Below are 27,268 nucleotides of genomic sequence, written 5' to 3' on the forward strand. Positions count from 1 at the left end.
GGCCCATCAACAGTCCACACAAGTGGCAAAACCTTCTAAAACCAAGTCTTCTAAACCAACCTCAGATGCCTCCCAAAAGGCATCTGTTGTAAAATCCAAGAAACACAAACCTGAGGGGAGTGTGATTGGAGGATGTGAGGGGGAGGGAAAGGGTGAACATAAAAGAAGCCCTAAGAATAAGGATGGAGAGATGTGTGTTGACCAGCCTGGCCACTCTGCAGTCTCCCAAAAGACTGTAGATGTTAATATGGAATTAAACTCATCCCTAGCAGCATCCTCCCAAAAGGATGTTGCTATTGAAAATAGTCCTCAACCAGGGACACAGTTAAAAAGGGGGAGGGACACCACTTCTTCACCAATAAAAGCTTATGGGAGAAAGAAGATGAGAAGTGACAAAGTTAAGCACTCTGCACACACACAGGCATCCATTCTGGATTTTATGCCTTTAACTTCTCAAAGTCAGATTGATGTGACTCCAATAAATGTGGAGTCACAGCCCCCTTCTTCATCTCAACAAATCACCCATATTTATGATCTTACCATCTCTACTACTCAAACACAATCCCCAACCTCTTATGTGGATGTGGAATTAATTCACACCACACTTGTAAATTCTCCATCTTTGGATTTCATGGAGAAGCCCCCATCTGAGATTGATCATCATCATTTTGATGATTTGTTGGATCTTTCTCTTCCACTTCCTTCTTCTGTGACAGTGTGTTCTGTGGATTTTCCTTTAAAATCAATCACCACAGACTCAACTATCACAGCTTCTAAACCTATTTCTTCATTTTCTTCAACTGATCTCCCTCATCAGTTGAACAGTGTTTGTCCTTCAACTGATCTGCTTAACAGCTCTCATCAGTTGAATGCATCCTCTACTCATGTTTCAACTGATGTACCTCATCAGTTGACAACTGCTGCTACTTCAATTAATTTACCTTTTTCTACAGCAGTTGATCACATGGTAGCACAAACACTTCTAGGATTGAGTGGAGTGAGCTATGGAGTGGAGAGGCAGCCTAGTGAGCTGGCAAAAGGAGAGGGTGTGGAGAGTCTGGCATTTTCTTCTAGCCAGGAAAAAGGAGAGGATAAGAGTGACCCTTTAGTAAGGGTAAGTGAGGGAGAGGTAAGTGGTGTGGTGAGCCAAGGGGAGCCCTTGATGCAAGAAAAGAGAGAAATGGAGAGAAATGCAGGTGTCAATGAAGGGTTTAGTGAACAAGAGTTTCAAGCTGAATAAAGATCCATATTGGATAGTGTTTCACTAGACCCTGAGACTTTTACTCATGGGATGTCCTCCATTCAAGAATTTGCCAGATTGGACAATCAAGCAGCTGAGAGGCACCTCAATCTGATTCACACTACATCTTCTATGCTTAGAGCAAAGGAGGCATTTACAGCTCTGCCTGCCAATGCTGGAGATGATTTTCATTATGATGATAGTGATGAAGACCTCAATGATGCTCTTGAGGAATCCCTTGTTGAACAACCTTCAAATTCTCTTCCTTCATGGCTCTCCATGCAGTCTGCCAATGCAACTGTTGTTAGCATGGAGCTGGAAAGGCAAGCCTCCACCATTCTTCAATCACAATCTGGAAGCTCATCCTCCTCTCCAGCCATCTCTGCCACCATTGCCAGTCAAGCTCTGGACAATCTCAAGCTTCACAAATATCAATCTCTCCATTTTCAGCATGAGATAGAGCATCTCAATTCTCTCATTGCCTCTGTTAAGACTGATCTGACCAAACAAATTGATGAAAAGCTTCCAGCTCAGGTCAAATCAGCTCTTTCTGAATCTGAGCAAAAACAACTCCAATTGGAAAAGCAAGTGGAAGCTCTGGAAGGAAATGTCTATATCTTAAACTCTAGAATGGATGAGATGTTGCAGCATCAAAGAATTCAGACTGGACTTCTTCAACATCTTCTTCTTGCCTCTGGTGTTTCCCTTCCCAGTCCATCCCCTACACTTGCTGCTAACAAAAAGGGGGAGAAAGAGTTACCAACTCCTGCAGAATTGATCAGTCAAATTCCTCCTCCTTTCCACACTGAAAGAGAAAAGCAAAAGATTGCAAGGATGAAAGAATTAGACTCTATTGCAAAGAGAGTGGCTCAGTTAGGCAAGAAACCTTCTACAGCCACTACAGCTCAAATCTCCTTTCCAACCACAACTACAATTCTCAGGGTGATTACACCTGAGATTGTTATTCCTTCCAAGACAGAGAAGGGTGAGCCATCATTTTTGAATGAGTTCAAGGCCATTCTATCTCCAGTCAATTGTGGTTACTCCAAGCCTGGAAAAGATTCAAGCTCAATCTACTTTCCACTAGCCAGGCCTGACAAAAATGAATACAAGCTCTTGGGCCAAGAGATCAAAAGTTACAAAGACTGTACAGATGTGGCTTTAAAAGCTCATTTTGCCATCATCTACAGAGAAGGCCAGAAGCTGTTTATTGGAACTGGCCATCCTCACTATTCATTTGCAAAAGCTGAAGAGGTGGCCAGAGAATGTGAAAAAGAGGAGTTTGAATCTCAACTCTCTTTGAATCAAATAGAGGTTGATGAAAGGTATGCTATTGAGCTGGAAGAGGAGTTGGCAGCTGAGCTTTTAAATGAGGAAAGATTGCCTCTTGAATCTTCTCCAAAGAAAAAGAGAGTCAAATCTAAAACTAAGATGCCTGAGGCAGCCGAGAGAAGAGAAGAAGTGCCAGAAAAGCCTATCTCAAAGCCTTCCTATCCAATCAAGGACACCACAGTAGTACATCCAGATGTCAACTTCCATGATGAGCCAATAATGCCAAAGGAGGAGCCAATTGACTTGGAAGATATCCCAATTCCAGCTTTTCTTGTTCAAGAGTCTTCCAAGCCAAAGAAGAAAGTCAAGTCTGTGGCTAAGAGGATGGCTAACCCTCCTAAACCTCCAAAAGAACCTGAAAACCCTGATGACTATCTCATTATTGCTAACATCACTACGCCATAAATGACCAATTGTAATGCCCAAGTCATGTTACAATAGGGCCAAAATCCGTTACAATAGAGCTACTGTAACACTAATGGGCGTTACGTTTGCGAACGTTACAATTGGCCCCTATTGTAACACAAACTGGAATCAACTGTAACAGCCAAAAAACGTTACAGCAGCGCCCTACTGTAACATAATAAGGGGATGCTGTAACGGTAAACCACTGATACAATAGCACATTCCACCGGTCAAGCTAGCATGTGGGTCCCACATATGCCACGTCAGCATGTGGGTCCCATGGAGGCCAGGTGAGCATGCGGGACCCACAGAAGCCACGTCAGCATGTGGGTCCCACAAAGCCACGTCAGCATGTGGGACCCTCACCTGCCACGTCAGCATGTGGGACCCACAGAAGCCACGTCAGCATGTGGGTCCCACTCAGCCACGTCAGCACGTGGGACCCACATGCTGACGTGGCAGGTGAGGGTCCCAAATAGCCACGTCAGCATGCTGGTGGGTCCATCACTCTCCACGTCAGCGTGTGGGTCCTACACGTGGACTGCCACGTCACCATTTGTGTGCCTATTGTAACAGTAAAGGTGCTTTCGGAACACTAAGTGGACTAACTGTAACACAAACATTAATCAGCTGTAACGTTAAAATGAGCTATTGTAACACATATTTGAAAATTTTCTGCAATGCCTGCATTGTTTTTGGAGCATTCCCATTAAAAATATAAATAATGCAACAAACAATCCAACAAACATCCATCCAAACTTCCCACCATACATCCACCTAAACTACAAATACCAAACTCCAAAAGAACAAATATCCAACCATCCTCCAACATAAAACAATCCCATCCAAACCATTTCAGAAACGCAACATCAAAACAATCTGAAAACAGGATGACAAATTCATATTAACTAAGTTTTACGTAGAAACAGTTATATTAAAGAGTCGGTGGTGCCACGGGTGGTGCCAGGAGCGGTTCCAGAAGCGGTGCCAGGAGTGATTGGAGTGCCAAATTCATCTCCATCACTAGAAACAGTTGCACAAAAGTCATGAGTAATGTCAACTTTCAGACCCGGATTTGCCTCTCCGAGTTTCTTCAGCAACCAGGCCATGTTATGTTGAACTTTTGTATTGACCTTCGCTTCCATCTCACTCTCTAGCTGAGCAATCTTTGTGTGCAGCTCCTCGACTGTAGATTGTGTAACCGGATCAACTGGAGTTTCTGTCGAAGCTGCTGTTTTACCTTGCCTTCCCACCAACCAATCTGGCCGGTTCTTTTTCTTTTTGGGAACGAGCTCAGCTGCATCATTTCATTCTTTCGTTATCTTTTCAACAGACTCCTACAAGAGAAAGTTTTGTCAAGTGTACAGAGGTAGAGGTAAAATGAGTTCAAATATATATACTTTAGAAGATAATTTACTTACAATTTTTTTCTTAATTGCTTTTGGACTTAACTTGTACTCGTGCCCAGGCTTGCGCTTGCGACTTTCTACAAATATTTTAGCCTCTGATGGGGACCTCTGATTTGGGTCATCTTCTTTCTGTCAAGTAACAGAAACAACACTTCACTCGTAAGTAGACAATGAATTAGACAAGCTTGGTACGGGAACATTGAAGGTAGACAAAAAATCCAAGTAATCTGAAAATACACTTCACTCGTGAACTTTTCAAACTAATTAAACTAAATTTGAATTTAACAACTGTGAATTTGGGCATTACATAATTTGAGTGCATTTTTAAAAATAGGATTAAAAAACTGCCAAACTCAAAGCTAAACTCAAATTAGCGTACCAAGTCCAAACTGCTATTTAATCCAATAAAAATTTAAGTGCAGAAGATTTAGAGTGCCTAATCTACCTTCAAATATTATTGAAGTCTGTGCCTATTATAAACTCATATGGCAATTATCCAAAAGTAACATCAAACTGGCGATTATCAACACTCTATAAATTAATATAAGAAAAAGGTACAAGGTACTCAATTTTATTTCTTACAAATTACGGACATCATCAATTAACAAATATTTATGACAAATTATTAAAAGCTATAGGGTACTCAAGTTGTTTATGTTCATACCAGTGTTGTTCTAAGCTCAGCAAGACTCTTGCAACCGAGAGTGTGTGTCTCAACATACATATTGCGACGAGCCTTATTATCCTCAGCCAAAATCTGTTACCAAAACAATGTTATCATATTTTACTTTCCATATCAAATGGCGTGCAGCAAATTAATTTCTAAACTATATACTTGCCACCTTATAAATATACCTGAACTCCATCGTCCGCCCAGTAGTCCAACAGCATCTTAAAATCCTCGAGCGGAATATGATCCGGCCTGTTTTGAATCCTCTCCTCATCATTGTCAAATTGGGAGTAATGCATCAGCTTGACACGAGACTTGTGTGTTCTCCAGGATGAATTAAGTGTCTTGTACACCCACTTTTCCCCTTCTGGTGCTATATCAAACCTCTCCTATAATGTGTCAACATATAACTTGAATGAGTTGGTGCACAGATATGAGAAAAGTAAGTAAAGTTGAGGTTATAGAGGTCACCAAAGTATATTCCAACATTTTCTTCTTCAAATCATCTGGAACAACATGCCAATTAACATAAGTAAGTGACACGTGATCCTTAACTAGAGTCCCCAGGAAATTGCTCAACTCGGATCTAGTTTTCCGCTCTCCAATTGGTTGACCTCGTTTACTCAGTTTAACAAAGATCTTTTCAGCAGCAGTCCTAGCATGAACTTTTAACATTTTTGAACGTCCTCGACGTCTTTTAGGTTCTGTTCAGATAGCCATCAATAAAATAAAATGCAATTACCATATTATTGCTAATAATCCTACTAATTATTAAAAAATGAGACGTACAGAAGAAATAAAGTACAAATGACCATATTACCTTCTTCTACTTCTTCACCTTCACTTCCATTTTGTAAATCTGTATCACCAACATCCTCTCTCCTCATTTCAGCTTCAAGATTCTGCTTCTGACGTTCTCGCAGGGCCATATACGCAGCAATTGTACCACTTGGTGCAGAATTATCCCCTTGTTTTAGCAGTTTGCTGCATGTTGGCTTTATAAGTTTTGCACTTTTGGTACTAGCAGCAGCAACCTTTTTGCCTTTGTCGATAGGATCCACCGGATCCTTATCACCCAAATCCTTATCATTTGCTCGCGAACGAGTTCTGGGACCAGGTATTGCTTTCCGTTTCTGGACAGATTTGATTCCCTATGCAGTAAATATTAAACACAAATGAAGAAAAAATGTACATAATAACTAAAACAGATATATATTGTGATATTGTTAATTTAATAAAAAAAATCATTTAGAAATTTTAAGACATAATTATTGCATGCAAATTGTGTCTAGCCTAATACAAATGAATCAGCGTTAACAAAACAAACTTAAAATTAACAACACAACTTTTAAAATTTCTCAAAAAAGAAAGCATTAACAACTCTTTTTTATCTATATTCTTGATTACTAATTAAGTTAAGAGGCCTCTACCAACAAATGAAGAAAAAATGTACATAATAAGTGCAAAATCAAATGCAACCCCTTACACAAAATTACCCAATAGGTTCATATAATTTCACAAACAGCTAATTAATAATAAAATAAACACAAATAAAGAAAAAGTGTACATAATAAGTATAAAATATTACCTCTGAAGTGTCATCACTTTCATCTCCCGTCTCATTTTCCACAACATATTCAGGATCTTCCCGATCCTTCTTTTCCTTTGTACTCTGCTGGACTATCGGCTTAATTGGATTAGCAGCATATTTTCCTAATCCGAGTTCCTTGAACTTTTTTTTGTTTTCTTCCACATTCTGAATTTTACGCAGCTCATACTCATTCACTCGGCCCGACTGCAAGTGTTAAATCAGGAAAATATCAGTTGGTATGTTAGAAAATAGGTGTGAGCTAAGGGAAAATATTACTACCTCAATTGTATCCAATTTTGATAAGTGTAACCTCCTTTTCGCCACCAATGCAGATACAGCGTTGGGGCTTACATCTTTCTTCCACTGAGGGTTGCTTGAAAGATTCTTCTGTAGGTCCTCCAAACGCGGTGACTTTGACAGATTCTTGTTTTCAACCTCTTGCAAATGAGTTGAGCTTCGAAGATTCTTTGGAGGTGTCTTTGGCAAATTGTTGTTTTGAACCTCTTGCACATGAGTTGAGCTTCGAAGATTCTTTGGAGGTGTCTTTGGCAGATTGTTGTTTTGAACCTCTTGCAAATGAGTTGAGCTTCGAAGATTCTTCTTCGCTAGCTCCTGCAAACGTGGTGATTTTGGAAGCTTGTTCTGTTCAACCTCCTGCATCTGAGGTGACCTTGGAATCCTCTTGCTTTGCCTTTGTTGCTGTAGTTGGTGTGAAGAAACAAAAGTACGCCTATTCTGTTTGATTTGTAGATGTTCTGCAAAAATTTGCAAAAAGACACAAATCAGTAAACATGTGTCTCATGAGATTAAACACATAAGCAAGCCTTATTATAAGTAAATATGACTTAGTAATTTGTTATTATATTTAAATTTAAAATTTGAAATAAGAAATGACCTTTAAGTATGTTCTTTCTTGGTCGTACGACTAGAAATGGCACCCCTGGCTCCAGTGGCTTGCATTCTTTGTCAACAACACAATCCACATATATATTTATGTCCCCACCACTTTCGCAGGCATCTACCAGTTGAAGCAAATCTGAATCACACTTCAGAAGCTTCCATTGTAGGGGTTTTCCATTCAGCACATATAATCCTCCAATTTCAGTACAGTTGAGGCAATCCTTGACATTTTCTAGCGCCACTGTATATGAAAATTCATCCACGTCTTGGCAGTTGATAATAATACTCTTCCCCCCTGAATAACTTGTCTTGTTGAATGTGCCATCATAGTTATACCTCACATTCACCAACTTCTCTGCCATCCTACAGAAATGAACATATATGGATTAAAAGGAGACCAATTATGCGGATAATTTAAAAACTGAACTAGACAACTAAATATAAAGACAGAAGTGATTGTTATTAAGTTAAGGAATGATCATCAAGAAAGAGAGAATTATGCTACAATTCCACAATTATATATGGAAAACAGTTAACTAACATTGGACCTTAGCAACACAAGTTTAATTAACTATGAGAAACAGTTAGTTAATTCAGAGATCATCACCAATATTAAAACATCGCCAATAAATTTCAGTCTCCTAAATTACATATCAGCAACTAAAACATCTCCTAAATTACATATTACCAAAGAGTTTTTTTTTTACTTAAGTTGGTGATACAGGGACTTGTCTTTTAGGGATATCTTCCCTGAACCAACTAAATTCACCAACTTGATTTTGTAGTTGGAAATCAAGATTAGAATCATGTTTATCAGGAGGGTTGTTTTCTTCTTCCAACAAATCTTGGTCTTCAGCGTCACACCAAACCCTTGGTAGTCTTTTCATAACATATTGAACAGATTTTGCAATTGGATCTTCCACATAGAATACTTGCTGCACTTGTGAAGCAAGAACATAAGGATCAGATTTGTGACGGGACTTGTTAAAATTGACCCTAGTCAGACCAAAGGGATCTTTTTCTTCTTGGTACCAGCAACACTTAAACATAACCACCCTGAATACTCCCCAGTAATCAACTTCAAAAATATCTTCAATAGACCCATAGTAGTTCACTTCCCCGATAATTGGATTTTTGTCCTTAGAATTTGCAAAACTAGTGGTTTCAGCAGTTAAAAAAACTCCACTGTTTTGTGTGGTGCATCGAGAATCTCTCTTCTTTGTGTGGAATCGATAACCATTTATGAAATACCCGCTAAACCTCCTCGCTGTTCGATTGGGACCTAATGCTAACACTTGTAACTCGGTTGAATTGGTGTCCAGATTTTCAACTTGGACCTTTAACCATCTCCAAAACTCTTTGGAGTGTGTTTGCTCCTTTTTGTATCGTTCTGAAGTTTGATCTGCTTCAACTGAAGCTCGATGAATCCTATCAAGTAAATAATTGAAACTGTTTATAAAAGAGGCATTTTAATTAGTTTTTATTATTTAATAAATGTAAGGACTAGAGAACTTACTCAAGCAAAGCCTCAATTTCCTTATTACCGCTATTGAACAGAGTGTAGGTATGACATGCTTTCCATTCTGAATCTTCTAATTGGAAAACTTTGCCATCTTTATTCCTTCTTGTTCCAATATGGTACGTCACATTTGTTGGACATCTTCCAAAATTAGTATTTTCTTTTGCTTCTTCACAAACCAAAAATCTTGAACAAAATGTGATACACTCCTCTGCTAGGTAGCCTTCTGCAATTGAGCCTTCTGGTTTGCTCCTATTACGTACATATGATTTCAGCTTTGCAAGATACCGCTCAATAGGATACATACACCGAAGGTGCACCGGTCCGCCGCATTTAACTTCATTACACAAATGGACAGGTAGGTGAACCATGATGTCAAAGAAGGCAGGTGGGAATATTATCTCAAATTCACAGAGAATTTCAACAATTTCTTCTTGCAACCTCTCAATATCATCCAAGACAATCACCTTGCTCCATAAGCCTCTAAGAAATTCACTTAATTTGATCAACGGCTTTGCCACCTCAGGTTTTAGTGATTTCTTTGCAGCAAATTGTAACAAGTAGTGGAGGATAAAATGCGCGTCATGGCTTTTATACCCCACTACTTTTCTCTCGTCTGTGTGCACGTAACGACTTATATTAGCAGCACAGCCATAAGGCAGTTTCACATTCTTCAACAGCTTGCAAAAGACATCTTTCTCCTTATCTGTCATGTCAAAGATGGATGCCATAATCTCGTAAGTCTCTCCATCTGCACCTTTAACAGGGTGAAGTGACTTCCTTATTCCCATTTCTTGCAAATCAAAGCGAGCACCCAAGTGGTCTTTTGACATGCCACCAATATTTAGTAAAGTACCTAATATATTGTCGCATAAGTTTTTTTCTATGTGCATAGCGTCAAGATTGTGTCGAAGTTGAACATGTTTCCAATACGACAAATTAAAAAATATTGACCTCTTTTTGAAAGGAGAGTCGATTTTACGCTTTCTATTTCCCATTCCCTTGCGTTTCTTCCCAAATTGATTTTCAAACCCAAACAACAATTCTTCGATATCCTTTCCCGTTAATGGATCCGGAATCTGCCTCGTTTCAATCTGCCCATTGAATCTTTTCTTGTCAAACCTCCATTTGTGTGAAGGATCGAGATATTTTCTATGATTCATGTAGCACATTTTTCTACTATGTTTCAGATATTCAGAACAAGTTTCGTAGTGACATATTGGACACGCTAGTCTACCCTTTGTGCTCCAACCCGACAACATAGCATATCCTGGAAAGTCACTAATGGTCCAAAGCACCCTTGCCCGTAAATTAAAGTTATGATCAGTCAAGGCATCATATGTTTGGATGCCGACATCCCATAATTCTTTCAATTCGGCAATCAAAGGCTGCATATAGACATCGATACTATTTCCTGGAGATTCTGGTCCCGATATTAACGTTGAAAGAATCAAATTTTCCTGTTTCATGCAGAGCCAAGGTGGGAGGTTGTAGTTTACAAGTAGAATTGGCCATGTACTATGACTTAAATTCATAGAACGAAATGGATTAAATCCATCAGCAGCTACACCTAGTGAAATATTTCGAATTTCCGAAGAAAAATCAGGATACATAGCATCCATTGTCTTCCAAGTTTCGGCGTCCGCCGGATGCCTTAGTTTCCCATCTTTCGTCCTTCCCGCTGCATGCCATGTGTTCAATTTGGAAGATTCCTTGGACAGGAACAATCTTTGTAGCCTAGGCTTTAGTGGAAAATATCTCATAACGTTTGCTGGCACTTTAGTAACTAACTTCTCTGGATCGTTATTATGGGCAGACCCTTTCTTCTCTTGTATAACCCACCTAGATACCCCACAAATATCACAGACTTGTTTATTTTTATTTGCTTCCCAATACAACATGCAACTATTGGGACAAGCATGTATTTTCTCGTAATGAAGGCCCAAGTCCCTAATCATGTCCTTCGCAGCATTGAAGGACAAAGGCATATTTGCTTCGGGGAAAGCATCCTTTATCAACCCCAATAATTCCCCGAAAGCAGAATTGCTAATTCCATGACTACATTTTAAATGGTAAAGCCTGATCATAAAACTTAAACGAGAAAATTTCTTGCAGCCGGGATAGAGTGGTTGTTTTCCCTCTTTCAGATGCCGATAAATCTTTTTAGCCTCCGTATCTGGTCCATCGTCTAAATTCTCAAACATCTTCCCCATTGCTTCTAAATTATCACCAAAATCATACCCCGTTTCGCAATCCATAAAGTCAGAACCTATATTTGCGGTACTATTTTCGACTTTCTTTTGCGAGACATCATATATCCATTGGACATGTAAAGCGGAAGGCCCTCTGCAAATGAGATGATCATAAATCACATCCTGACGATGCCAATATTGACCATTACATTTCTTGCAGGGGCACTTCATTTCTTCACCTACGGAAAAAAGGGGAAACGCATTTTCCACAAATGCTTGAATCCCACTGACATATGCTTCACTGTACCTAGGTAGTCCTATCCAATCAGCCTCCATTCCTAAAAGCTAGTCACCTTAAAAAAAAAAAACATAGTAACTAACATAGTATCATGTTCAGCCTAACTAACTAACATAGTATCATGATTCAGCCAATCATTAACAATAATACTCAAAATACAAATGACAATCACTTAAAAATATCAGTTGGTATGTAAACACAGTCTACATAATTACAAGCATGCATAGAGACAGCGAGAGGGGGAGGGGAGAGAGAGCGAGAGAGAGAGAGAGAGAGAGTGAGAGAGAGAGAGAGAGAGAGAGTGAGAGAGAGAGATAGAGTGAGAGAGAGTGAGAGAGAGAGAGAGAGAGAGAGAGAGAGCTGGAGAGAAAGAGGAGGGAGCGTAAAATATACCTAATCCCCTTGGTGAGAGCTTAAATCGAGCTTGGCTGCCTTCGAAACCCTAGGTGAAAACTTCTCTGCTTCGAACCCCCAAACTTCGAAACCCTAATTTTGAAACCCTAATTTTGAAACCCTAATTTTGAGAGCGCCGGAGTTGAGTGAGGTTGAGGTGAGGTGAGGTGAGGTGAGGAGAGAGAGAGCGAGGGAGGTGAGAGAGAGCGAGGGAGGTGAGGTTGAGCGAGGTGAGGAGGAGCGCGTTAACTGTAATTAGCGATGAGATAGTGGAGAATAACTGTAGTTAGCTTCGATTTGGGGGGGAAAACATGCCGCCCATTTATTTTTAATATATTTATTTTATTATTTTGACATTCTTTTAATATTTAATATTATGTTTTATAAATTTAATAAGTACAAATAAAGCAATATTTAATATATTCTTATATTTTCAGAAATTTAAGTGCAAAATTACATTATTATACAATATCGTTTAAAAGATATTTAAAAACATGAAAGTGAAAGTATAACTAGCATTATTATATTACATTGTCTATTGAGATACGACACAACCCGTGCGCTATATTTTTCGATTATTTTTTCCCAACACCCGGAAGGGTATTTAATATCATCGGTACGGTTGGATCGTCTTAAAAGATATTCAAAAAAAACAAACAGTCAATCCATAACTATCCCCAATACAAGTATTCTGTGCTACACAACTTACACTACAGAGATACGACACAACCCGTGCACTATATTTTTCGATTATTTTTTCCCAACACTCGGAAGGGTATTTAATATCATCGGTACGGTTGGATCGTCTTAAAAGATATTCAAAAAAAACAAACAGTCAATCCATAACTATCCCCAATACAAGTATTCTGTGCTACACAACTTACACTACAGAGATACGACACAACCCGTGCACTATATTTTTCGATTATTTTTTCCCAACACCCGGAAGGGTATTTAATATCATCGGTACGGTTGGATCGTCTTAAAAGATATTCAAAAAAAACAAACAGTCAATCCATAACTATCCCCAATACAAGTATTCTGTGCTACACAACTTACACTACAGAGATACGACACAACCCGTGCACTATATTTTTCGATTATTTTTTCCCAACACCCGGAAGGGTATTTAATATCATCGGTACGGTTGGATCGTCTTAAAAGATATTCAAAAAAAACAAACAGTCAATCCATAACTATCCCCAATACAAGTATTCTGTGCTACACAACTTACACTACAGAGATACGACACAACCCGTGCACTATATTTTTCGATTATTTTTTCCCAACACCCGGAAGGGTATTCAAAAAGATATTCAAAAATTTAATCGTTTTAAAATTTGTTCATAAATATTCAAAGGGCACTTTGACCGTTTTGACTGTTATAGAATTGCCCCAAAACATTTTTAAAATTTGTTCATAAATATTCAAAGGGCACTTTGACCGTTTTGACTGTTATAGAATTGCCCCAAATCATTTCTAAAATTTGTTCAAAAATAAAACTTGTGGGACCCACAAGTGCCACATCAGCAGAAGTGGGACCCACATGTGGGGACCACATGCCACTCCGCGCGGCTCATCTCCGAAACACACATCCCGAGCCTCTTTTTTCATTCTATCATTTTTCCTCTTCTATCATTTTTCCTCCTCTCTCTCTTCTATCATTTTTCCTCCTCTCTCTCTTCTTTCATTTTTCATTTTTCATTTTCATCCCCTCTCTTCCCCTCTTCGCCTCTCTTCCCCTCTTCGCAAATCCAAAATGAAATCGAGGTTTCTAAATCAATAATCTAATCCATGGATTGTTGAAAGCCTTCGAATTCGACAATAATTGATTGAATAAATATTCAATTTCTAATTTAAATCGTTAATAATTGATTGAATTTAAATCCATGGATTGTTTCTAATTTCCTTCGAGATTTATTGCAGGGGAACTCAGTGGATTAAGCATGGTGAGTCTCGAAGCTTCGTTCGAGATAACGAAGCATGGAAGCGAGTCAACTCAGTTGTTGACTGAGTTCACCAGGTGAGTCTCGAAGCATGGAAGCGAGTCAACTCAGTTGTTGACTGAGTTCACCAGGTGAGTCTCATGAGGTCCAAACCATGAGCCCAGGTGCAAATCTAAATCCATTTTTCATTCAAATTCGAATTCATTTTCTGTGGTTTACAATTGATTGAATTTAAATCCATGTACATATATATTGAGCTTGTTTGGTACTAATTTAAATCCATGTACTAATTTAAATCCATGTACTATATTGAGCTTCTTTGGTGCTATTTGTGTTTATTGTGAATTATGGAAAAAACTATGGTGAATTATGGGAAAAACAAGTGAATTATTCAAAAACTCTTTGGGAAAGATTTACAAAATACAAAAAAACGAGTTTTTTGTATTCAGAAGGGGCATAGTTTGAATAAAACGAGTTTTAAGGATTTACAAAAAACGAGTTTTTAAGCATTTTAAGCATTTTAAGCTACGAAGACTTTACAAAAAACGAGTTTATGGTATTCAGAAGGGGCATAGTTTGAATAAAACGAGTTTTAAGTTTTTAAGGACTTTTAAGTCTGTTGGCATTTTAGTGGGCAAGTGGGCATATCACCTCATCAGCCATAAATACAAAAACTATAATCACCTCAGCAGCTTTTTAGTCTAATTGAGTAAACTATACACGCTACTGGCTTTTCAAAACTGAGAAAGAAACAAAACTTCAAAATCAGATGAATACAAACTGAGAAACGAAAAGACAAAAGAAACAAAAGAAACAACATACTTAAACCAACATACTTAAACTGAGAAACAAAAGAAACAAACCATAAACATCAACAATACTTAAAATCTACCATACCATAAACATACCACTACTGGCTTTTCAAAAGTCCACCAGTCCACTTTTTAGTCAAAATGAGTAACATTAGAAAACCCATTTTAACACTACACACTACTGGCTTTTCAAAAGAAACATCAAGAAACCAGACTTAAAACCAATATGAAATCAGATGCTTAAAACCAACATGAAAAATAAACCAGACTCAAATCACCAACATACATAAAAATCATACTTAAACCATACATAAAAACGATCAGATCATAAAGGCGTAAAAACATAAGGCACCTCAGACCAAAACATGAAAAAGACCACCATACTTAAAAACCAGGCTTAAAACCAGATGCTTCAAATCAGATGCTTCATAAATCAGTTATACTTAAAAACCAACAAATCATACTCAAATCATGCTTAAACCAACAAATCACCAACAAATCATACTCAAATCAGATGCATACAATAGAAACTAAACCATACAAAAGAAACCATCAACATCAAACCATTCTTAAAATCCATCATAAACATACTTAATTAAAGTTACCAATCCTTACATCAACAAAATATACTTAAACAAAAGTTCTTAATTAAAGTTCTTAATTAACAAAAGTTCTTAAAAAACATACTTAAACAACCATCCCCAGCCCTCACCAAGCGACCCGCCTCAACGTCCATGACGCAGTCGCTGGACCAGTTGCGATTGCTCCACCATCACTGCTTTGAGATCATCCCCGAGCATCTCCACCATCTTGTTCAGGGTAGCAGTCAACTGGGTGAGTTCCACCATCTGCTCACGGAGGGTTGCTAGGTGACCATTCAGGTTGCACAGAGATTTCTCCACATTCTCTGTATATATGGGCTGTGTTACCGAGTTCGAGGCAGAGTTGTTGCTATGAAAAAGAAAAAAATGATTACATGCATAGATTAGTGATTACAAAAATGAAAGAAAACGAAAATGAAAGAAAACGAAAACGAAAAGAAAACGAAAGTGATTAGTTACCTTGAAGACGCCATCAAGATTCCAACGAGAGATGAAGAGACGTTGAGAGGGTTTTTGTATAAGCTTGAGAGGGTTTCAGAGAGATTAAAATGAAGATGTTGGTGGAGAGGGTTTAAATAAAGGCTGTAAAAACTCTTAAGCTACCCCCACGGCTGGTGCATTCACCAATAAAAATTTGTTTGATTGCACACGGCTGTAAAAACTCTTCATTTTTATTTTATTTTTTGATAATATTTAAATACATAAATTAAACCCAATTGGTACTTTTTTTTACAATTTTACAATCTCGATGAAAAAAAGTTTAAAATCTCGATTTTATTGTTAAGAAAAATCTCAATTTTATTGTTTAAAAAAATCTCAATTTTATTGTTTAAAAAAATCTCAATTTTATTGTTTAAAAATATCTCAATTTTATTGTTTAAAAAAATCTCGATTTTTTAAACATAAATAAAAAGAATTCGATTTTATTGTTTAAAAAAAATTCGATAAAATTCGATTTTATTGTTTAAAAAAAATTCGATTTTATTGTTTAAAAAAAATTCGATTTTATTGTTTAAAAAAATAAAAAAAATCTCGGTTTTATTGTTTACAAAATCTAGATTTTAAAACAAAAATAAAAAACAAAAGTTATGCATTGTTAAACACAAAAGCAATAAATTCTTTTTGGAGCCCAGCAAAGAAAAGATTAGGTCTTCTTTTAGTTATGCATTGTTAAACACAAAAGCAATGTTGGTGGAGTGGTTTCTGACTTGTTTTGTTATGTGAGAGGTCATGGGTTCAATTCCCTTGGCCTTCAAAAATTTCAAAACATTTTTGAAGTACTGCCCAACGCTGCCACGTCAGCGTCGTGGGGCCCACAGCTGCCACGTCAGCGTCGTGGGACCCTCACAGCCACGTCACAAGAGGTGGGACCCACACAGCCACGTCATCAGTGGCGGGCCCACACTGCCATGTCACAGTAGTGGGGCCCACTTTGGGACCCACCTGCCACGTCAGCAGAAGCGGGCCCACGTGTGGGACCCACATGCCACATCAACAGTAGTGGAGCCCACACGTGGGACCCACCATGGCCACGTCAGCAGTAGTGGAGCCCACACGTGGGACCCGCACTGCCACGTCAGCAGTAGTGGGGCACACATGTAGGACCCACATGCCATGTCAGCAGTAGTGGGCCAACAAGTGTGGGACCCAAATGTGGGAGCCACTAATTAAATAAATTTTTAATTACATAAATAAATAAATAAATAATTAATTAAATTAAATTAAATTAATTATTGTAACAGTTGGATGTGGCGTTACAAGGTTGCAACACTGTCACGTCTATTTTGACAGTGAATTTCGGCTATTGTAATACGTCATGAGGAGTGTTTCATTATGTCAAAATCTGTCTAGCTATTGTAACACAAGCGTTACAAGGGCGTTGCAATAGGCCATCTATGGCGTAGTGCATTGAAGAAATTTCTGAGTTGGAGCTGGAGCTGGATGATCTTCAAGAAGTAAGAGGAATAGAAGCAACTTCAAAATTACCTGAAAGATTGGTATTCTCTTACAAAAACAAGGGTGATGTCATCTGGCCTCTTCACAGAGTTCTGAATTCTGAGGGATTCAGTTCTCTAACAAAAATATATGGATCTATGAAGAGGACTGGAGGATTTACACCACCTGCAAAGCAAATGGTACTAAAGAGAATCCTTGAGATCAGGAAGGAATGGAACTCAGATGCTAGTCTACAAAGAAGGCTGAAAATTCCCTACACTGGAAAGAAAATTCATCATGAACCTACTCCAGTCATGGAATTTAGGGACAATCAAAGTGTTAGGAGATTTTTCAGACCTAAAGATCAACTCAAGGTTGCTAGCTTGAATACTCTGAAGACTCTCCAATCCAAGCTCAACAGACAAGACAGTTATGAAGAATGGTTCTACAGGATCTTTCAGAAACAGATCAATATTCTTGAAGAAAAACTTAAGTCCAGAAGAAGAAGATCTTCTAGGAACAAGTAACTGCTCAGTCTAGAGGAGCATAATTATCTGTAAACTTTTCTAACTCTTGTATTTAAATTCTGCATTTTATTTTATTAATGTTTTGTTATCATCAAGTGTAGAATTTATGTCTGCATCTTCTCCAGTCATAAATTGGGGGAGATTGTTAGGAATCAATAATTTTTGATGATAACATAAACATTTTGTAACATGTCTTACTTAGAATCTTTATCAAATTTCAGTTGTAATTGTTACATTTCTTGTCTTTGGGAATTATCAACGGATGGGTAGAATAGGATGGCTAATTGTAAATATCCAATGCCATGTAATTTTATCTAAGTGAAGGATATTCAACTGATGAGATGTAACTATTCAACTGATGAAGACTGGATGATGTTTCAACTGATGAAAATCAAGCATTCACCTGAAGACAAAGTGTTCAACGGATGATGCTGAGGAATTCAACTGATGAGACTGGAACAACATTCAACTGATGGAGTTTGTAATTCATTCAACTGATAAGCCGGGCATTCAACTGATAAAGTCAAGAGCAGTTGAAAACAACCAGAACTTTCAACTGATGAAGCAAAGAGCAGTTGAAAGTGACTAGAGCTTAAGTCTGACAAATCACATGGATCGAATTACACTAAAATAGACATGGAAGCCTAATTAGGAAAATAAAGAAGAAGCAGAAACATACTTATCTCATGCAGTGCAATCTGGATCAAATCAAGATGATGGTCAAAGATGAAGACATCTCAGAAAGCATGCATAAGACAAAGTTGTGCAGCATTGTTTCTAGATTAGAGTGCATTTTGTAATCTAGTTAAAAGCTTTGTAAAATTTGGAGTATATAACCAAGTTAGAAGCATCAGTTGAACTTGTTCAAATTACTTGAGAGAAAAATCTGAGAGTTAGAACTTGTTTGAGTGATGAACCAGCAGCTGTGCGAATTGTAAACAATCCACAGATTCTTCGATATAAAATCTCACGGGTGGATCATTCAATCCACCCGTATTTTTAATACTTGGTGTTTTTCTGTTTACTGTGTTCTTAGTATATTATTCTTGAATCTTTTAAATTTGTAAAAGATTGTATTCAACCCCCCCCCCCCCTTCTACAATCTTTCTCTTAGTTGGTGTAAAATAACAAGAATGTTGCAGAATACATCAAAGGGAAGAAGTTGGTGACATAAAGCGAAAACTTGTGGAATTCTATCACTATGAAATTACATGTTTAATTTTTGTCGGAAGGACCACGAGAACTTTGTGTCACTATTTAGTTTTAATTATGGATCTTCTTAGCATTAATAGGGTTTATTTCTACTGTAGAACATGTTACTAACTTTAGTCTTAAAGTTAGGCAATTGTAATACATTTGATGCCCTATATTAATTACTATTTATGAACATGTTCCGCAAGTACTTTCTTTTCGAAATAAATTAACTGGACAACACAGAAAGGAAGTGGACTATCTCAAAACAAAAATTTAATAGCTAGACCTGGGTTGACCATTGTGGTAAAACTGTAAAAAGAAATTATGATTAAAGTTTGACATGAGGATAAATTTGCAAAACTGGTAATCTGTGTTAATGGATCAGGGCAAAACAAAATCACCAAAAAATTAGCATTGCAAAAGTAATAAACTGTAATAATGGATCAACTCAAAGCAGAATCATACAAATTTAGAGCCGCAAACTAGGTTGTGAATCATATTATACTTGTGGCATTGACTGGCTAACAAAACCACAACAAAGTCTTGTAGAATAGGGGGAGGGTGTTTGTTGGATTCGAAAACTGCAAACCAGGAATTTGATTAAGTTTTAAAGACTACATAAATAACAACCAACACAAAGCATTACAATGGTTTTGCAACATTTTTAGGCGGTTCTGGACATGTACGAGCATTATGACGTATTAATTGGTTACAATTGCCACATTTCCTCTTCTTCTTATCCCGAGCACCTAGTTCACGGCTAATCTTCAAACGAATTTCATAACATTTATTACGGCTAATGTTTGGATTCTGCACAAAAATCTCTCCTTCCGGGACTTCGCTGAAAAAGTTAACAACCCTATGAGCATTGCTATCAGTTTTGGAGGACCCTGAAATTTCTTTCAACGAAGCACTACTGGAGTCCATTGCTTGAAAGACCATGTCAAGATTACCTTCATCTTCACTTGCAAAACCAAGGCAGTTGTGAAAGTTAAACCATGCCCTCGTCCGCTTAAGTTTTTAACCGATCACTTTTGTTTCTTTCGTCATCAACATCAGAAAAGCCCAAAAAGGAGTACTTTTTAATAGCATCTTTGGTCCAACGTGACTTGACAAATGTGCAAGTACAATTTATCAGTATATAATAAATCGTATAAGAACAGTCTACAACCCAAATATTCCATCAACATATGTTGAAAACCTAATCCTGAACAACTTGGAGATTCATCGACGTGGACCATGTTCAGTTATTTTTAAGAACTAAAGTAAACCAGAAAAGTTGAGATGCAGTACAACGGCAAAGATCTTCGAAAAAGGGTGATGAACAACGTGCACCAACAAAGAATATGAAAGCTGAACAAACGCGTAGCACGAAGAGAGATAGAAAAAAAACCATAACTGCTGCCTTGATTGTAGCTTTTGGTTGTTACTGAAAAAAAAAAGAAGTAACTATTGTATATAATACAGTATCTCTAGTATTTAACTAATAATTATAATTAAAAAAATAATAAAAGGAGTTTAACAAGGACCATTAGATCATAAACAATGAATGGCTAAGAGTTGGTCTACAATACTACAAATAAAAAGTGCTTTACAAGGAACTTTTCTCTGTTTTCAAATAATATTTTTTTCATTCATTTTCATTTCTCTTTGAAAAAATCACTTTTAATTCATGTGCTTCTTTCTTAATTGTGATAAATCCTTCTTTTATATATATGAGACATATTTCCTTCTTTTATATATATGAGACAGATTTGCTTCTAGACTTTTGTTCTTGACCCCGTTTTGGCTCTGTTTTGGCTGACATTATGGCTTATGGCTTATGACTTATCAAGACTTATGACTTATCTCATAAGCTAGGAAGTTTAAAATATCTGTACCGGTAATTTGGACTTATTAATAAATTATGAGTTATTAAAAATATAATAATAAAAATAAAAGTGATTTATGAGTAATTTATGACTTGGGAACAATTTTTATACCAAATGTTACATATTTGATGATGTCACAGGTATCTAACTTGTTTAGTGTGCCGAAGCAAATATCAGAGTTTAGCTGGAAATTAGAGTTTAGTGATGATCAGAGTTTGCAGGCGGCTGATTTTCAGGAGCAGATCTGGCTAAATAAGGAAGATAAAGATCAAGGTAGATTGTGCAAATCAGGACAGCAGAAGGATAGCTACTGATTAGATTATTTTAGGAAGCAGATAATTATAAATCAATCAGTAGATATCATGTAACTGTGTATATAAACACAGATTAGGGTTTACTCTACAAGAGTTAGAACATCGAGAACATTATTCTTGTAACCCAACAGCTCTTAGTGATAAGATATAAATCACTAAGAGAGTTTTTGTAATCTACTGAGTTTTGTGAATAAGAGTTTACTTTGTTGATTCTCTTGTTTGAGTATTCTGTTATTGATTGTATTCACTATATTGATTCATATAGTGAGTTAATTCGGCCTAACAAGTGGTATCAGAGCCAGCTCTGTTGATATACCTACAGTGAGATCTTAATCACCCAATCATGTCTGAAAAATCACAAGCTTCAAACAGTAGATATGAATCACTTAGGGTTCCGGTCCTCAGGGCATCTGAATATCCTATCTGGAAGGTTAGGATGGTTATGTTTCTGGAATCCACAGATCCAGAGTACCTGGATAGGATTTATGATGGTCCACACATGCCAACAAAGCTCTCTGTTGCAGTTGGAGATGAACCCCAAAAGATGATCCCCAAAGAAAAGAAAGACTATACTCCTGAGGACATCTCATCAATCAGTAAGGATGCAAAAGTAAAACACTTGTTGCACAGTGCTCTAGACAATGCTATGTCAAATAGGGTGATTGGATGCAAAACTGCAAAAGAAATATGGGATGCTTTGGAAATCAGATGTCAAGGAACCAAAGCCATTAAAAAGAACAGAAGGACCATACTTACTCAAGAGTATGAACACTTTGATTCAAAAATTGGTGAATCATTGACTGATCTTTATGACAGGTTTGTCAAGCTGCTAAATGACTTATCTCTAGTGGATAAAGAATATGACTTAGAAGATTCAAATCTCAAATTTCTGCTTGCTCTTCCTGAAAAGTGGAATTTGAAGGTAACCACTATAAGAGATAATCATGATCTTGAAGAGATGTCTCTGGATGATATCTTTGGAAGATTGAAAACTTATGAACTTGAGATGGAGCAAAGGAACAAACGACATGGTGGGAAACCCAAACCAGTTGCTCTAAAAGTTCAAGGAGAAACAGCTGTGAAAAGCAAGGAAAAAGCACATGTCACAAAGTCTGATGCTGAGTCATCAAACTCTGATGATGACTCAGACACTGATATACCTTCAGACTCTGATGACAGTGATACTGAGATGATGCAGCTGGCAGCATTGATGGTTAGAAGTTTCAAGAAGATGGCTTACAAGAACTTCAATAAAGGGAAGAAGTTCTCAAGGAAAGATAGAAACTCTGATAAGAAGGTCTTCAAAAGGAATGAAGGCAAAGAAGAAAAATCTGGAAAAGCTGATAAGTCTAAGTACACCTGCTTCAATTGTGGTGAGAAAGGTCATTTTGCAACTGAGTGCAAGAAAGCAAAGAAAGAAAAAGAACAAGCCTTTATCAATAAGAAAGGAAGCTGGGCAGACTCATCAGAATCAGAGGAAGAAGTCAACTATGCCTTGATGGCAAACATGGACAACATCACTGAGGCTGTTGAATCTAAGGTACCTCATTCCACTCATGCTTTTGACACTGAAGATATAACTGAGTTAAGATTGTTTCTCAAAAATATGCATGTTAGTTATAGAGATCAAACTTTAGAAAATGAGAGATTAAAATCTGAGATCTTAGAAGTTAAGAAAAGGAATGATTATCTTGAGAAAGAACTAGTTCAGATGCTAGAAGTTCAGAAGGAAATAGATGACTCAGTTTTTGTTAAAAATGAACTCTTAAAGAAAACTGCTCAGGAAAGACTACTCAGAATATCTTAGAAAGTGGAAACTGGAAGAAAGGTTTAGGATACTCTGATAAAAATGAAGCTGAATCACAAAAACAAGAAACCATTAAAATTGAGAGACCTAAGGTTAGCTCCAGTAAGATTTGTTGCAGAATCAAAGGCTCAGGACAAATCAAAGACTGAAAAACCTAAACAGGTCAATATTGGTTTAATGACTCAGAAACAGCTTAAGCATAAGCTCAAGGAGGTTAAGAAAGAAAACAGGATTAAAGTACCTAGGAAAAATAGAAATGGGAAGGTAGGAATAAACAAAAGCAATAATTATATGCCTATTCCAAATGCTCCTAGGAAAACTTGTCATAATTGTGGTAATCCTAATCATCTTGCTTCTTTTTGCAGGAAGAATAAGGACATAAATGCTATGTCTCCCAAATCAGAAGTTAAAACTAGGAATACTAGATTTAGACCAGAAAATCCTTGTTTTCATTGTGGTAGTTTATGGCATTCCATCTACACTTGTAAGGAATACCATAGTTTATACTATGATTATTATGAATTGAAACCTTCTTTGAAGAAAAAGATTGATTCTCCTGGTTTAAACTCTGTTAAAAAGTCTGTTAACACAAACTCTGATTTAAACTCTGATAAACCTTCCGCTGCTAGTGTTAACAAACTAAACAAGAACAAAGGATCCAAGCAAGTCTGGGTCCTTAAAACTAATCATTAGTTGTGTATGTGATTGCAGGGCAACTGGAAAAACATCCTAGTTCTGGACAGTGGATGCTCAGGACACATGACAGGAAATAAAGCCCTGCTATCAGACTTTGTGGAGAAGGTTGGCCCAAATGTTTCTTATGAAGATGGCAACATATGGAAAACTTTGGGATATGGCAATATCAATCTTGGAAATGTCATCATTCAATCTGTAGCTCTGGTCTCAGGACTTAAGCACAATCTGCTCAGCATAAGTCAAATCTGTGACAGAGGATATCATGTTGATTTCTTTGAAGAACACTGTGAAGTGGTTAGCAAAAGCACTGGGAAAGTTGTTCTGAAAGGATATAGACATGGAAACATCTATGAAGCCAAGCTCTCTTTAAACTCTGAAAGCTCTGCAATCTGTCTACTTGGCAGAGCTAGTATTGAAGAAAGCTGGAACTGACACAAGAAACTATCTCACCTGAACTTCAACAGTATAAATGAGTTAGTGAAGAAAGATCTTGTGAGAGGACTTCCCAAATCAGTTTTCACTCCAGATGGACTTTGTGACTCCTGTCAGAAGGCAAAACAGAGGAAATCCTCATTCAAAAGTAAAACTGAGTCCTCAATTCTTAAGTCATATCATCAGCTTCATGTTGATCTTTTTGGACCAGTAAATATAATGTCCATTGCAAAGAAAAGATATACTCTGGTCATTGTTGATGAATTTACCAGATATACTTGGGTATATTTTCTACACAGCAAGGATGAGACATCATCTCTTTTAATTGAGCATGTCAAGCAACTGGACAAAATTTCTAAAGATGCAGTAAAGATCATCAGAAGTGATAATGGGACTGAGTTCAAGAATTCTAAGATGGAAGAGTTCTGTAAAGCAAATGGAATTAAACAAGAATTTTCAGCACCTGGAACACCTCAGCAAAATGGTGTTGTAGAAAGAAAGAACAGAACTCTGATTGAAGCTGCTAGAACCATGTTGGAGGAAGCAAAATTGCCAACTTACTTCTGGGCTGAAGCTGTGCAAACTGCTTGCTTCACACAGAATGCAACTCTGATAAATAAGCATGGGAAAACTCCATTTGAGATGGTCAAAGGCAGAAAACCAAATCTCAAATACTTCCACATATTTGGGTGTAAATGCTTTGTTCTGAAAAGTCATCCTGAACAGTTGACCAAATTTGATTTAAAAGCTGATGAAGGAATCTTTGTTGGCTATCCTCTGTCAACAAAAGCCTTCAGAGTTTACAATCTGAGAACAAGGGTAGTCATGGAATCCATTCATGTATCCTTTGATGATAAGAAAATTACTGGAATGGAAGATTTTGCTGACCATGAGCAACTGAGATTTGAAGATGAAGATGCATTCTCTGACTGCATAAACTCTGACTCTGAAATCATATCAGAGTATGTCACTCCAACTCACCTACCTCAAGCACATGTTGAGGGGGAGCACTTTCACAATGAAAATCTGGGTGAAAATGTTGAAGACTCAGCGAAAACACAAACTCTGATACTGACTCCTCAAACTCTGATCATTCTACATCAGAGAATCATGAGAACACATCTTTAGGGGGAGCATCAGAAACTCAGGATACTCATGGAGATAGCATGAATAATGGGGGAGAGGCATCAGAGAATCAGAATCAGAATGACACTGGAAACAACATGGATTATGGGGGAGGATCTAGTTCCAGAAGTCAACTGCCACATGAAAGGAAATGGACAAAGTCTCACACACGAGATCTGATAATTGGAGATCCAGATGCCGGAGTACAAACCAGAACTGCAACAGCAAATGAATGCTTATTTCACTCATTTTTATCTCAGACAGAACCAAAGAAAGTGGAAGAAGCTCTTAAGGATGCTGATTGGGTAACAGCAATGCAGGAGGAGTTAAATGAATTTGAGAGAAATAAAGTCTGGACACTAGTACCAAGACCAAAGAACAGATCAATAGTTGGTACCAAATGGGTGTTCAGAAACAAGACAGATAGTGATGGAATAATCACTAGAAATAAAGCCAGACTGGTAGCCAAAGGATACTCTCAACAAGAAGGAATTGACTATGATGAGACCTTTGCCCCAGTTGCCAGATTAGAAGCAATCAGAATTTTCTTGGCCTATGCAGCACACAAGAAATTCAAGGTTTTTCAAATGGATGTGAAAAGTGCCTTTCTAAATGGAGAGCTGGAGGAAGAAGTATATGTTGAACAACCTCCAGGTTTTGTAGACATAAAATTTCCAGATCATGTCTACAGATTGGATAAGGCACTGTATGGACTAAAGCAAGCACCAAGAGCATGGTATGAAACTCTGGCTCAATTCCTCTTGGACAGTGGTTTCAACAGAGGTACAACAGACAAAACTCTGTTTTATCTCAACCATGGTAATGACCTGCTTTTAGTTCAAGTTTATGTAGATAAATATCATTTTTGGATCTACTAATCCTAAACTCTGTGAAAGATTCTCAAAGCTTATGCAGTCTAGATATCAGATGAGCATGATGGGAGAGATGAGCTATTTTCTGGGGCTGCAAGTTAAGCAGACTGATGAGGGAATTTTCATTAATCAGTCTAAGTACACCAGAAACCTGCTAATGAAATTTGGTATGCAGTATAGTTCAGCTGCCACTACTCCCATGGCAACAGCCACTAAGTTAGATAAAGATACTGGATCACCAGTAGAAATTACTAACTACAGAGGTATGATAGGCTCACTTCTATATCTAACTGCTAGTAGACCTGATATCATGTTTGTTACATGTCTCTATGCAAGATTTCAAGCAGATCCAAGAGAACCACATCTGATAGCACTCAAAAGGATTTTCAAATACCTCAAGGGTACAGTTGAGATGGGACTCTGGTATCCCAGAGAATCAGACTTTACACTGATTGGTTACTCTGATGCAGATTTTGCAGGGTGCAAAATAGACAGAAAAAGCACAAGTGGGAGTTGTCAATTTCTTGGAGGAAGACTGGTGTCTTGGTTCAGTAAGAAACAAAAATCAATTTCCACATCTACTGCGGAGGCAGAGTATATTGCTGCAGGAAGTTGCTGTGCTCAGATTCTATGGATGAAAAATCAACTGTTGGACTATGGGTTATCCCTTACTCAAATTCCTATTTACTGTGATAACCAAAGTGCTATTGCCATGACAGGAAATCCAGTACAGCATTCCATGACCAAGCATATCAGCATAAGATATCATTTCATCAGAGAACATGTGATGGAAGGGACAGTAGAACTTCACTTTGTCCCAACAGATCAGCAGTTAGCAGATATCTTCACCAAACCTTTGGCTGAAGCAACATTCACAAGACTTGTAAACGAATTAGGGATGATCTCTGGTCCTCTCTAAACTCTGTTACATTTCATAATAAGTTATCTGTTATTAATCACTTTTACAGACTTGATCTACATCTGCATCTGTTATTCTCTGATCTGAACTCTGATGATTATCATCTGATTTGACAAACTCTGATATTTATACTCTGACCTAACAAACTCTGATGACATGAATTTTCACTGACAAGAGAAATTCCTGTGAAGAATATATTGCAAATACTTGAATTCAGTCATGAACATCTCTAAAGTCTGATTTTTGTGATATTACAGATGTGGAAAT

General features: G+C 37.5%; 2 protein-coding genes across 2 annotated transcripts; both read right to left on the minus strand.

Moving 5' to 3' along the window:
• Positions 1–4,284: 4,284 nt before the first annotated feature.
• Positions 4,285–7,061, minus strand: LOC135150425 (uncharacterized). The gene is made up of 8 exons (XM_064086717.1): positions 6,927–7,061; positions 6,645–6,851; positions 5,877–6,207; positions 5,528–5,760; positions 5,242–5,445; positions 5,051–5,143; positions 4,399–4,515; positions 4,285–4,314 (listed from the first exon to the last, which is right to left on the minus strand). Exons 3-8 carry the CDS (start codon positions 5,983–5,985, stop codon positions 4,285–4,287), a joined length of 786 nt encoding a protein of 261 aa, XP_063942787.1. The 5' UTR covers positions 5,986–6,207; positions 6,645–6,851; positions 6,927–7,061.
• Positions 7,062–8,254: 1,193 nt separating this feature from the next.
• On the minus strand, positions 8,255–11,594 carry LOC135150426 (uncharacterized). Its single transcript, XM_064086719.1, has 2 exons — positions 9,064–11,594; positions 8,255–8,975 (listed from the first exon to the last, which is right to left on the minus strand). The coding sequence occupies exons 1-2, from the start codon at positions 11,592–11,594 to the stop codon at positions 8,255–8,257; spliced, it is 3,252 nt and encodes a 1,083-aa protein (XP_063942789.1).
• Between the last annotated feature and the right edge of the window lie 15,674 nt (positions 11,595–27,268).

This window comes from Daucus carota, chromosome 2 (genome assembly GCF_001625215.2).
Source record: "Daucus carota subsp. sativus chromosome 2, DH1 v3.0, whole genome shotgun sequence".
Taxonomy (NCBI): Eukaryota; Viridiplantae; Streptophyta; class Magnoliopsida; order Apiales; family Apiaceae; genus Daucus; species Daucus carota.